The sequence below is a fragment of the Pecten maximus genome, chromosome 9 (genome assembly GCF_902652985.1).
Source record: "Pecten maximus chromosome 9, xPecMax1.1, whole genome shotgun sequence".
In the NCBI taxonomy this organism is placed as follows: Eukaryota; Metazoa; Mollusca; class Bivalvia; order Pectinida; family Pectinidae; genus Pecten; species Pecten maximus.
In genome coordinates, this window is record NC_047023.1 from 33,989,972 (window position 1) to 34,002,558 (window position 12,587).

General features: G+C 36.8%; 1 protein-coding gene across 3 annotated transcripts in view; it reads right to left on the bottom strand.

Moving 5' to 3' along the window:
• LOC117334227 (zinc finger protein basonuclin-2-like) overlaps positions 1-12,587 on the bottom strand; it is an 88,522-nt gene that overhangs the window by 9,977 nt on the left and 65,958 nt on the right. For all 3 annotated transcript variants that reach the window (XM_033893720.1, XM_033893721.1, XM_033893722.1), the window contains one exon: positions 10,914-11,152. In XM_033893720.1, the coding sequence (XP_033749611.1) occupies positions 10,914-11,152 (239 nt within the window). The remainder of the gene's footprint in view (positions 1-10,913; positions 11,153-12,587) is intronic.

Consider the following 12,587-nt stretch of genomic DNA (forward strand, 5'->3'; position numbering starts at 1 on the left):
TTTATTAGACTTGACTCACGGTCCCACTTGTGGCGTTGGGCCGCGTTTGGCCCTTGTGATCCACACCAGGACAGGGTCATAAAGTTTCATTTGCACCCTTACTGCTATGACAGGGTATCGGCCACATCACGACTACATTAAAGATGCATGGAACAAGGCTAGGTGTCAATGACATGTAGTGGTTTTTTTGGATCAACTGCCAGATTGACAAGACAAAGTGTCTTGCACATATGTTGGAACAGACAGAGAAACAACCATATCCAGCCTTATTCTCTCCTTCATTCTTTTCTTCCATATTTGTCCTTAAAAATGTGGTGATTTTTTAAAAACAATATAGAAGTCAATACTGGTATAAATTGTCCGTTTTTTCTATAAAACTAAATTCAATACATAGAGTCATCCTTTTTGTCAGCAATTTCCACTGAATATGAAATACAATAAACATCACAAGGTATAATTTTAAGTATATTTCTCAGTTATTCTTATTCTGCTTTTTTTTCCAAAATTATATCACATATACTCAGATGATGTTATTACGTATTTACATACATTTGTAGCCATACAAACCATGATTGTTTACTCCATACATACAGCACTACAGTATATACACCCCAATAAGTTTGCATTCCATCATAGACTCCTAGACATCTAGTGACTTTGGGAAACTTACTTTTTATTTTTAAATTATGATATTACTAAATGATTACAAGAAAATAAAAATCATTTCCTGTGTAGTGATAACTACAAATGCCTTGGTAGCCAAACTACGTCATTTGTAACATTGAACTCATGTTTCGAGTGATTTTTGTCTTTTTGAAAGATAAGTATGATATTTGTATGTTTTTATAACCAATGACAGGTGCTCTCCAGATTGGACACCGCATTCTGTCTTTTAGGAGCGGAAATCAAGTCAAGAGCTTCAAGAATCCCACTGATAAAACAGGAACAGGTGTCTCAGCTAATGGGCAACATCCAGGGAGGATTTTTTCTACAAGACATGTGCGCGTGTGCTGTTATGGAGGGCACACAGCCATGCAACAGAAGCCACATGACGCATCCTCTGTCCCAAAATAGTTGTGAAAGAACAACGGTGGTATCTCGTCACAGCCATCTCTATCTAAAGCGTCTAAAGCCGAGAGCCTGCCATTTTGCATCTCACACGACTCTATACAGAATCTATCACAAGCCCTGCGTAGCTTTCATGTCATTTTATTTTCCAATAAATTTCTTCGCTGTTCAGTTGAAAGCCCGTCATAATTGACAAACCTGACATGTGTTGGTCATACAAGTTCTGTTTGGAACCCCTCGGGAGTTATGTAACAGGCGCGAGGTCTCTTTTGATTATGCTATGACATGGAAATCTTCCATATAACCAGGCAGATCGAGCCAGCCAAGACAGTGAGGCAATTATACACAAACACCTAGATAATTGTCTGCTTAAATTTTAATATTTCCCATGCTTCATCGTCTGTAATAAATATTTCTGCCGCGGTGATAAGCAAGCAATGTCGACCAAATCCATCAAATGTCACATGATCAGCACACAAAGTTAATGAATATTCATTTCATCAAGTATAATATTCTTAGTACCTAAAAATGTGTTTTACGAGACTGCCTTCCTGTTACTACAGCAACGGGATGCCAATTTGATGGAAGAATTTGTTATTCCACATAACAATGAAGAGCTCTACTTAGACAAATTACATGTTACGAGGAAAATCAACTTCATAGTTATTGTCTCTGATGTTTAGGCTTCATTGGCATAGACTTTATTTTTGGAGACTAATAATTGTCACCCACTTAATAGTTTGAAAGATATTTTCATATAAAGTGTCATCTCTAGTGTTTGCTATTTTGATCCATTTTGATTGTTTACAGAAAAACAGATGACCTTGTTGTAGGCGGCAAGTTATTATATCGGCTAGAAATAGAAAATTTTTGTGAAATAATTCTACAGATTAATAAATGATCATCCCCAATTAGATAAGAAAATGCTTGTTTGAACACCTTAAATAATTTTATAGGCTGACAATTATGTACCGTAGCTGTATGTATATATGACCCAAACCTGTCTATAAGGAGTTACTGGTTGATTGTTATGAACAATTGTTATTCTATTAATGAACAATTTTTGAAATCAGATATATCTGAAAAAAATCCAGACTCTCCTTAATGAAAAAGTTAGGAAAGGATAGAATAGGACCACTATGGCATAATAGGACTAGAATAGGACCTCTTAGGTATAAAAGGACTTGAATAGGACCACTATGGTATAAAAGGACTAGAATTGGACCTCTATGGTATAAAGGACTAGAATAGGACCTCTATGGTATAAAGGACTAGAATAGGACCTCTATGGTATAATAGGACTAGAATAGGACCTCTATGGTATAAAAGGACTAGAATAGGACCCTTGTGGTATAAAAGGACTAGAATAGGACCTCTATGGTATAAAAGGACTAGAATAGGACCTCTATGGTATAAAAGGACTAGAATAGGACCTCTACGGTATAAAAGGACTAGAATAGGACCTCTATGGTATAAAAGGACTAAAATAGGACCTCTATGGTATAAAAGGACTAGAATAGGACCTCTATGGTATAAAAGGACTAGAATAGGACCTCTATGGTATAAAAGGACTAGAATAGGACCTCTATGGTATAAAAGGACTAGAATAGGACCTCTATGGTATAAAAGGACTAAAATAGGACCTCTATGGTATAAAAGGACTAGAATAGGACCTCTATGGTATAAAGGACTAGAATAGGACCTCTATGGTATAAAAGGACTAGAATAGGTCCTCTATGGTATAAAAGGACTAGAATAGGACCTCTACGGTATAAAAGGACTAGAATAGGACCACTATGGTATAAAAGGACTAGAAAAGGACCTCTACGGTATAAAAGGACTAGAATAGGACCTCTATGGTATAAAAGGACTAGAATAGGACCTCTATGGTATAAAAGGACTAGAAAAGGACCCTTGTGGTATAAAAGGACTAGAATAGGACCTCTACGGTATAAAAGGACTAGAATAGGACCTCTGTGGTATAAAGGACTAGAATAGGACCTCTATGGTATAAAGGACTAGAATAGGACCTCTATGGTATAAAAGGACTAGAATAGGACCTCTATGGTATAAAAGGACTAGAATAGGACCTCTGTAGTATAAAAGGACTAGAATAGGACCACTATGGTATAAAAGGACTAGAATAGTACCACTATGGTATAAAAGGACTAGAATAGGTCCTCTATGGTATAAAAGGACAAGAATAGGACCTTTTTGGTATAAAAGGACCTCTGTGGTATTAAAGGATTAGAATTGGACCTCTACGGTATAAAAGGACTAGAATAGGACCACTATGGTATAAAAGGACTAGAATAGGACCCTTGTGGTATAAAAGGACTAGAATAGGACCTCTATGGTATAAAAGGACTAGAATAGGACCCTTGTGGTATAAAAGGACTAGAATAGGACCTCTATGGTATAAAAGGATTAGAATTGGACCTCTATGGTATAAAAGGACTAGAATAGGACCTCTATGGTATAAAAGGACTAGAATAGGACCACTATGGTATAAAAGGACTAGAATAGGACCTCTATGGTATAAAAGGACAAGAATAGGACCTTTTTGGTATAAAAGGACCTCTGTGGTATTAAAGGATTAGAATTGGACCTCTACGGTATAAAAGGACTAGAATAGGACCACTATGGTATAAAAGGACTAGAAAAGGACCTCTATGGTATAAAGGACTAGAATAGGACCTCTATGGTATAAAAGGACTAGAATAGGACCTCTGTAGTATAAAAGGACTAGAATAGGACCTCTGTAGTATAAAAGGACTAGAATAGGACCTCTATCGTATAAAGGACTAGAATAAGACCTCTATGGTATAAAAGGACTAGAATAGGACCTCTGTAGTATAAAAGGACTAGAATAAGACCTCTATGGTATAAAAGGACTAGAATAGGACCTCTATGGTATAAAAGGACTAGAATAGGACCCTTGTGGTATAAAAGGACTAGAATAGGACCCTTGTGGTATAAAAGGACTAGAATAGGACCTCTATGGTATAAAAGGACTAGAATAGGACCTCTATGGTATAAAAGGACTAGAATAGGACCCTTGTGGTATAAAAGGACTAGAATAGGACCCTTGTGGTATAAAAGGACTAGAAAAGGACCTCTATGGTATAAAAGGACAAGAATTAGACCTCCATGGTATAAAAGGATAAGAATAGGACCTTTTTGGTATAAAAGGACCTCTGTGGTATTAAGGATTAGAAATGGATCAGCTGTATGGTGTAAAATATTTCCACTCACTTCTCCTTTAAAAATACAAAGTAAAAGGACCCCTTCTGATCCCTTCACCAGGATCTGTTTATCTTTATGGCTCCCGAGGGGTGAAGTCCCACCCTAACTCTTACAAACCTTACCTTCCACCACGCTCATTGATTACAAGTCTGAGAGCTTATCAACAATAGGACACAGTGTCCCATAAAACCACATCACCAGGGACCGAAGCAATAATCAGCTATCGGCAAAGTTATATCACAGGCTACTACGCCAAAACATCCTGCCTGCATGTCCATCCCTGAATGAGTGTATATATGCATAACAGTACATGCTATTGTGCATGTCACGCTGTCATTCGGTACTCTCAAAGTCATTTGTAACTTCTTCCCCATCAGTAACTTTATAGAATCTTGAAATCATGTTAAATTTGTCATAAAACTTGCCAAATTGATACAAATGAAATTATCATTGACATGAATGATATTTATTCATTTGAAAATTTTCTACCGGAAAATTAAAAACGCATAAAAGCGAGTGTTTCCCAATCTGTAGTGTCCCCAGTATCTGATATCGGCCCAGCTGAGCAGAGGAATGGTTTTGTATGCATTCCCTACACACATAATCAGAAAACCATTTGCTATTTGTGCTGGATGGTTATGTTATATTTCTGTTGACTTACATGAGGATTACCAACTAATGGTGTTGTCATATATAACACAAAATTATTGAAAATATCTAAAATTACATTGTACACAATAAAGACTATTCAAATTTAAAAAAATGATAGCGACGTAAAGTTGGTTGACTGTGATTGGCTAATTAGAAGCAGAGATGTCATGGTAACAGTTTCCGGTGAGATATTGGGTTGTCAGCCTACACAGGATGTAAGCTTGACAAACTCTGTTGATATGTTTACTGTCAGTATCTAACTGATGTACTTGGCTGACCTTCTAGCTCCCCCTCCCCCACAACCTATCACTTTCCCATCCCTAATATGGCTAATCTTGCTTTGACTCCCACCCAACTCCCATACAAAACACTCTTGTATACCTATGTATACCTAAAGTCATCCTCATATTTCTTTACACTGAACTTTGGAGATGACAAAGAAAATCTCTATCAACATAAGACCATCAGTTGCCTCCCTTGAGCTGATCTGGCTTTGTTTGATATACATGTAAGTTTGTCTACAGAGACAGTAAACAATATATATAAATAAGGTTAGCATTTTACTTTAGATCTCTTTGTAGGTAAAATTTCTCGTTTTTTTTCTTTTCCATAAAACAATTTCTTTCATCCTGAATTCTGAATATACAAGTCACACAAACAAACTAATAAGCAACTTTCATTGAATCATTGACAAAGAAAGAAGACGAAATTCTTGGTAAACAGTATCAGGTATATAAATTTACTCTAACGATAGATACCTTCGCAAACACTTCTATATAACATCTACAATAGTATCATCAAATCTGATCCTCATGTTTTCTTGAACAAATTAAAGAAATATTTTCACACACAATACAAGACAAAGGATATGAAAGATGGACACTATTCTCCATAAGCCCTTTTATCTTTCATTTCCTCGTCGACATACCTGGGTCATCCAGTCTGTAAGCCATTAAATAATCAACGTTTACTTTCGTAAAATTACTTCACCTTGCAACAAACGGTTCCGTGAGATCCTACTGACGCTAGCTTCCTTGTGATTTTGAAGGAACCATTATAAGATATATCCCACAACAAAAGTTTTGACAATTTTCCAGCTGATTATCTTCCTAATGATGCTATAATATCAAATGTGTATAATTGAAAATATTTTTTTAAAGCGTCATTCAATATTGGTGGGTTAACTCATCCCTGTGAGGTTTTCAGAGACGACGGCCATTACGGTATGTCTTCGTTTGTGTTTGTAGAAATATGAAAGTCTTGCTGTGAATTAAGAAAGATAAAAGTATAGTAAAGGCAGATCTTTGTAGCCCGGAAGTCTAACAGAAGATTACAGAATCAGGCTATGGTACCGAATCTGGAATTTATTTTGCAGTGAGGAAATAATACGTTTGAGGTTTTGAACACGGAAGTTAATATTCCTACTGCCTATTTGCCTCTCGTCAAGGTGAAAAAAGGTAATGTTTGAAACAGCAAAATGGACACAGCATCTGTAAACTGGTGCAGGGTCTGATAGTTTTGCCCAATGGTATGGCTGATATTACAACTCCTTACCTACCAAACTTATTAGTTCCTGTATGTTCTTTGGAATTATTACATTATTTGGTATGGACTTGTACAAATCTTATTTTGCTTTTTTGCATGTTGAGTAAGAGTACTCCAAATAACTGTGTTATAAGTTAATACATGTATTTTTGCATACCGGTAATTTCATTTTTATTTTACATTCAAATCAAAACTGCCACTTTTTTCCATTTCATATGGGGTAAGGAGAGAAAATGTGTGGTGAAAATGAATATCTTCTGCAAAACTTATCTGATATTTACCTGGTTATTTTCTATTTGACACAATATAGTGATGTAATATTACTTTATTTTTTATAAGACGAGCCTCCCTCCCCCCCCCCCCCCCAAAAAAAAGGTTATGTAAATTAGTAAGTTAAAATTATAACCACTGAACTGCTGTCGTTTTACAAAACATTCTACAATAAATATTATTTCAGGAAAAAACTGAATAGAAAATAAAATCTATCTACCAAACTAACACAAACAAAAGACAAGGCAAGGTGTCAGAAGTTGGACAAGGACCAACAACGAGTAAAAGTTGGCAGCCTATCAGCTGTGTCAGTCTCTGGTCAACAGTCCATTCTCTAGTGGCCCATCAGTCCTGAGATATAGCTATAGCTATTTATCTATATCGGTCATTGTTGCTCCTTTTCTGGACTTTGTAAAACAATTAGACCAAGGAACATGACAGGGGACAGGCCAAGCTTCACACTGAAGCAGATATTCCTAACAAGGATGCATGGCTCCCAAGGGAGTCCATGTTCCCTACAAGCTTCCCTAAGACCCTGACCAGTCCTCAGGGAGCTGTCAGATGCTGTTACTGCATCAATCCAACATAATTACCGTGGTTACAAAGCTATAGTGTTATGTCCTACACCTGTTTTACTAATAGATGGTGTCTACACACACATTATGTAATGTGTGATACCACCATTGGACTCCACTGATTACCAGTCTTTATCAACCAGAACTGTTTCCAAATACTTATGTAATTTCTCAACAGCAAATCGAAATTCCCATCCAGTATGGTATCCATATGGAAAAATTTGTGACAAAATATTTGACAATAAAATTAACAGATTAGGGAACGGCAGAAGGTTGGAGGGGGGCGGAAAGGGTGGATGACAAATTTCCTAAATTGCATTCCCTTCTGTAGAGAAAGAATTCCTTTTATCCCCGACATCACGATTACATATACCCTGTACATCTCAGGAGGTTATCTATTTTCTGCAAACATGATTTTGTGAAAAAAAAAAAAAGGTTTAAAAAGATTTTTTAAAGATGATGTGATATACACCATACTTATCAGAACTGTATTTAATGACAAACTCTCCGTCTCTCTGACATTCTAGAAGTGGAGGACAGCATTTGAATAATCAGATCCCCCAAAAATCTACTCCCCAGTAGAAAGAACTTTGCAATGATGACTCTTGAAGGAACCTAAATGATAAAACGTTTGGATATTGATAAAAAACGACCATAATTACAGATGCACCACAGGACTTCCAACACCTCCATCAAGCGGTATCCTGAGAATTCGCACCCAGACCTCAAATCCAGAAACAGATGCCACAGTCAACTTATAAAGGTGGAATTCTTCTAATGATTCTAGGTGTCCAGGTAAACACCACCAAGTTTACTAAGACAGTTTTCTCGTTTACTTCAATAACCTCTTACAGTTCAAATATACATTTATAATTAAAATTCTCTCAGTTAAGAATTATTTTTACATTTCATAATGATCACCCCGGTTTTCTTCTCTGAGAAAGGCATGGATGGGTTCCATAACAATGGCTAGAAGAAGCAGAGGAGCATAATTAAAAGGACTTTTGGGAGCTACGAATGTGAATCCCTTTAATTAGGCCTCAAACCAATTCCCCTTTGGTGCCATAATCTTAATGACTTGTGAAAGCGTCTACAACACGGCTTGCCCACTGTGAAACAATGTCTTCCCTAAACAGTTAACTAACACTACAGTTCCAAATTTTCAATTTATTTCCTATCCAATTATACAATTTAGAATTCTGCAGATTCTACCTACAATTTGCATATGGTTATAATTGCGGAGGGAGCTACCTCGCTATTAAATAACCTACGTCGCTCCAACGAGCCAGTGCCACGTGCCACGCATGTGCACTTTCATCTACCAATACCGTTCATTTTAATGTGAAAATCATGTTACGACATTAAACCCTAACGCAAACCTCCCCTCAGATAAGTGGAAAGCAAAAACACATTTGACAATTTCAGGCGAACACATTTCATTTTATCATTTCCAAAAAGCCTTGATTATCTGCCAAGAAGTTTCATCTCCAAGGTAGCTAAAGGGAGTACCCCCTCAAAAACTTGTCATCCAATAGATCAGATATCTTATTTGTTTTTATGAGTTTGATATTTACCTAAAAAAAAAATCCCAAAAACAACCTAAACAATTAGAACAAGATTTCGATTCCTGATAGTGTTAAGCTACTCAAACTCATTATAAGACAATTTACTAATACAAGCCCTTAGGAAACAATGTATAATGACACTCATTTTCAGATTGTAACAGTTTGTTCAGAGGCAGAATTATTCCCAATTTCATTTCAAAGATAATCTCATGATACATTTAAATTCACTTGGCAGATTTGTTTTAACCTATTTTTTCTAGGTATTTCTACCACAAATCTTTTTAATAAAACTGTCATTACCTAAGTAAAACTGCAGCATTTTTTTGTCCATAAACAGTTCACTCCACTTGTACCTGACAAATAACGTCTGTGGCTTGTAATGCTTCTAATAAATAACTGAACAAAAAAAATTAATAAAGGTACAAAATTCTGACCTACGACTCAACTATTGCCAGCAAATGACAATATTACTCCCAAAAATTGAAAAACCTCAACTCCTTCTTGACCCTCGCATTCCTGTCTCTCCCCCCAAACATCCCCCATTTATTTAAATTAGCAACATCCACTAGAAACATGCATCCCTCCTCAACTGATGGCATCTGTGTGTTGTGTGGACTTTAAAAGCCACTAGTTTTGTCACTCCCCATCAGCGGGGACCCCAGCAGGATAGGAGAACCAGGAAGATTTGTGTGCCAAATGTTTTCTGGGGTATCGTTTTGATTATCCTGCAGGTAAACAGTCGGTGAGCTCAACATGAATCAGCCATGTTGTTCCAGTATCTGTCATCAGCCTATACTTGCCATACCTAGCTGCACCAAATGTTTAACGCTTTGTCGGTAGTTAAAAGGGAGGTGAAATTGGTGAAAAGTCATTAACATTTTGTTATTTTTAAAAACACTACATTATCATCTTGTAAAAATATCTATTAAAATTTTGTTTTTTCTTTGTGGAAATTAAAATCTTTTGGATGCATATTATGAAAAAATCTTTGACTAAACCCAATGATCAATTCTATAAAACAAATTCCTGATTACTGATAATTACTGGTAAAGTCCAAAAAGTGAAAAAAGAAAAATCTTCTATTACAATCTCAAAACTGAGGATTACTTTTAATACCTGGCAGATACAACATAAATAAATGTCTTGTACATGTTAATGTCTTGTACATGTTAAAAATTCCTGATCTATTGCAAATATCTGATGACTCCAATTCTGTGAACATATATTTAGCATTATTTCAGTAAATCTGACATTTGGGCACCAAAATCTCCAAACCATGTGTTTCCGTGCCCAAATTTCTTTGATATAAAGTGTAAGGACTGTTCTTTGTTTCCATTTTATCCATTTTGAAAATCATTATGACGTCAGAGAAATAGTTTTGTTACACAAGCGAGTGATGAGACGAAATCTGTTGCCAATAGGAGCGGCTGTAATGTAGGACAGCCATATTGCCAACTCGTACAGCTAACAACATCGAGGATGTTTATTGCACCTGTATTACAGAGTAATCTCCCTTGATTTATTTAACATTCAGTATAATTTCTCTAGTAATCAATGCTGTCCCATAAGTACAATGTAAAGACTAATCACCTGGTTGTGTGGTATATATAAGTAAATCATTGTGTATGAGGAAGTGATATGATACAACCCATGCACCTGTGTCACTACCCCTCTGACAAATTAATACCAATTTACACATTATAATCAACCCTATGTTGCTCAACCATGACCTTTTCCCTGATCCATCTTCAATTAGTACTTAATAATTGATCCCCTCCCTAGTCTTAAATTTCCCTCCTCCAAGATACACAACACTGTATATATTCTACCCACAAGTATTTTCCACAGTCATGCTCCTCCCAAGTTATATAACAATACTACCCACCCCACCTATCTCCCCTCTACGACAGCCCCCCCCCCCCCCCCCCCCCCCTCCACCCTCAGTCAAATACCTCCGAATGCCCCACCCTAAGTCGTATACAACACTACCCACCTGAAGTATGTAGCCCCGAGCATAGTCCTCATAGTTCCAACCAAAGCCCTGTAGGACCTGCAAGACCTCGTCGTGTTGCAGTACACTAAAGAGGCGATCAAGGAGGATCTTGAGGCGTATGGGTGTTGCCTGGGCCCCATATAACATCAGAGAGGCGATGTCAAAGACAATATTTGGTTGGACCACTTCCACCTGCATTCCGAGATTGAATATATGCCTGTAACCCAGCTTGTCTAGTGCTGAAAAACATAAAGAAAATCACACATTTAATTCAGGTCTACAATCAATTTTAAATGAACTCAACAAAATAAATATTACATTCATGTGATTGTTACCTGGAAAATAACACAAAGGTAACTCTGAGAGGTTACTGTCCTGTGATGTCACAGAGACAGATGTATCCAAGGTTAAGTCCTTAGGGAGTGATTATTAATTAGGTTTATCTCTTCAATTAAGGTCTACACACACAGGTGTGTTGATAAAATGGACCGAGAAGTCTTTTGGTGTCATGATATCTGTCTATATTTGATCTTTGTATGAGGTCAGATCATGCAACCCTTAGACATGGATGCGGGACAACTGCCAGTCTTTGCCTTGGTCACTGTCGCTCAAGCATGCCAGAAGGCAGTTTAAATCGGACTCACCATTACTAATAAATGACGGCATACATAAGACTGAGGCACAAGACAACCCTAGGTGAGGCAGTGTCCTATGAATATTGCATTACTTGATCAATTATTTTTTATTAGTCTGATGAATGACATCAATTAGGCACCCTCTTTTGTTTCTGATATAGAATTCTCCAAGGCTGGACATGTCAGTGATATATATAAACAGAATAGCTAATTTTATGAAGATTTGAAAATTATGACTTCCTTATCAACACTTACATGTTAGCTAGGTCCTGTACACAACACTTTGTAGTTGACGTCTCAGATTTCCCAATGTACAATACAATGTCATTAGAAAAATGTGTTTTTGTCAAAAAATATTTAAATCACCCTACCCTTTTAGTGCAGTTTAAACCGTAATGTAGATAAAGATATACTGTATATACCAAAGGTTTTACGTTTCTACAAGTTATCATTTTGTCTCAGCCTCCCACACTTACCCAGTCCTATAGTGTCAGTGCATGTCCCAGTGTCACTTTACCAAGTGGCTCAAACATCAGTAGATGTGTGATTTATATATACTTGACAGGAGGTTTGAGCAGCAGAGCTTGGGGAGGGGGTCTATCACTGGCTAGGATTCAAATCTCCAAACTTCAAAAAGACTTGTTAGCTTTTCACCCAATAACTTCATCTAAGAAAATTATATAGATTCAGACACAATTTTTCTACCCATGGTGTCACGACAAAGGTTAAAGAGTGCCACACCTAGTCTAAAATTTACTTGTATTATATGTGTAGTTCTAGTTAAAGAATAGATATTAATATATATTATGAAAATTGAGTTGTAAGAAATACTGACATTGTGGACCACAAGGGTATAAGCACTGTGCTGGTAGCCTGTGTTTGACTTCTGGTCAAGTAAGTAAGTGAGGATGGGAACTACCTCATCACCCACAGATACACAAACACACACTGACCCCAGGAACTTTCCCTGCTCCCAGGTTACCGTGGAGACAGATAACCCTAACACCTCTCTGTTTCTGTCAGAAAAAACTTTTATTGT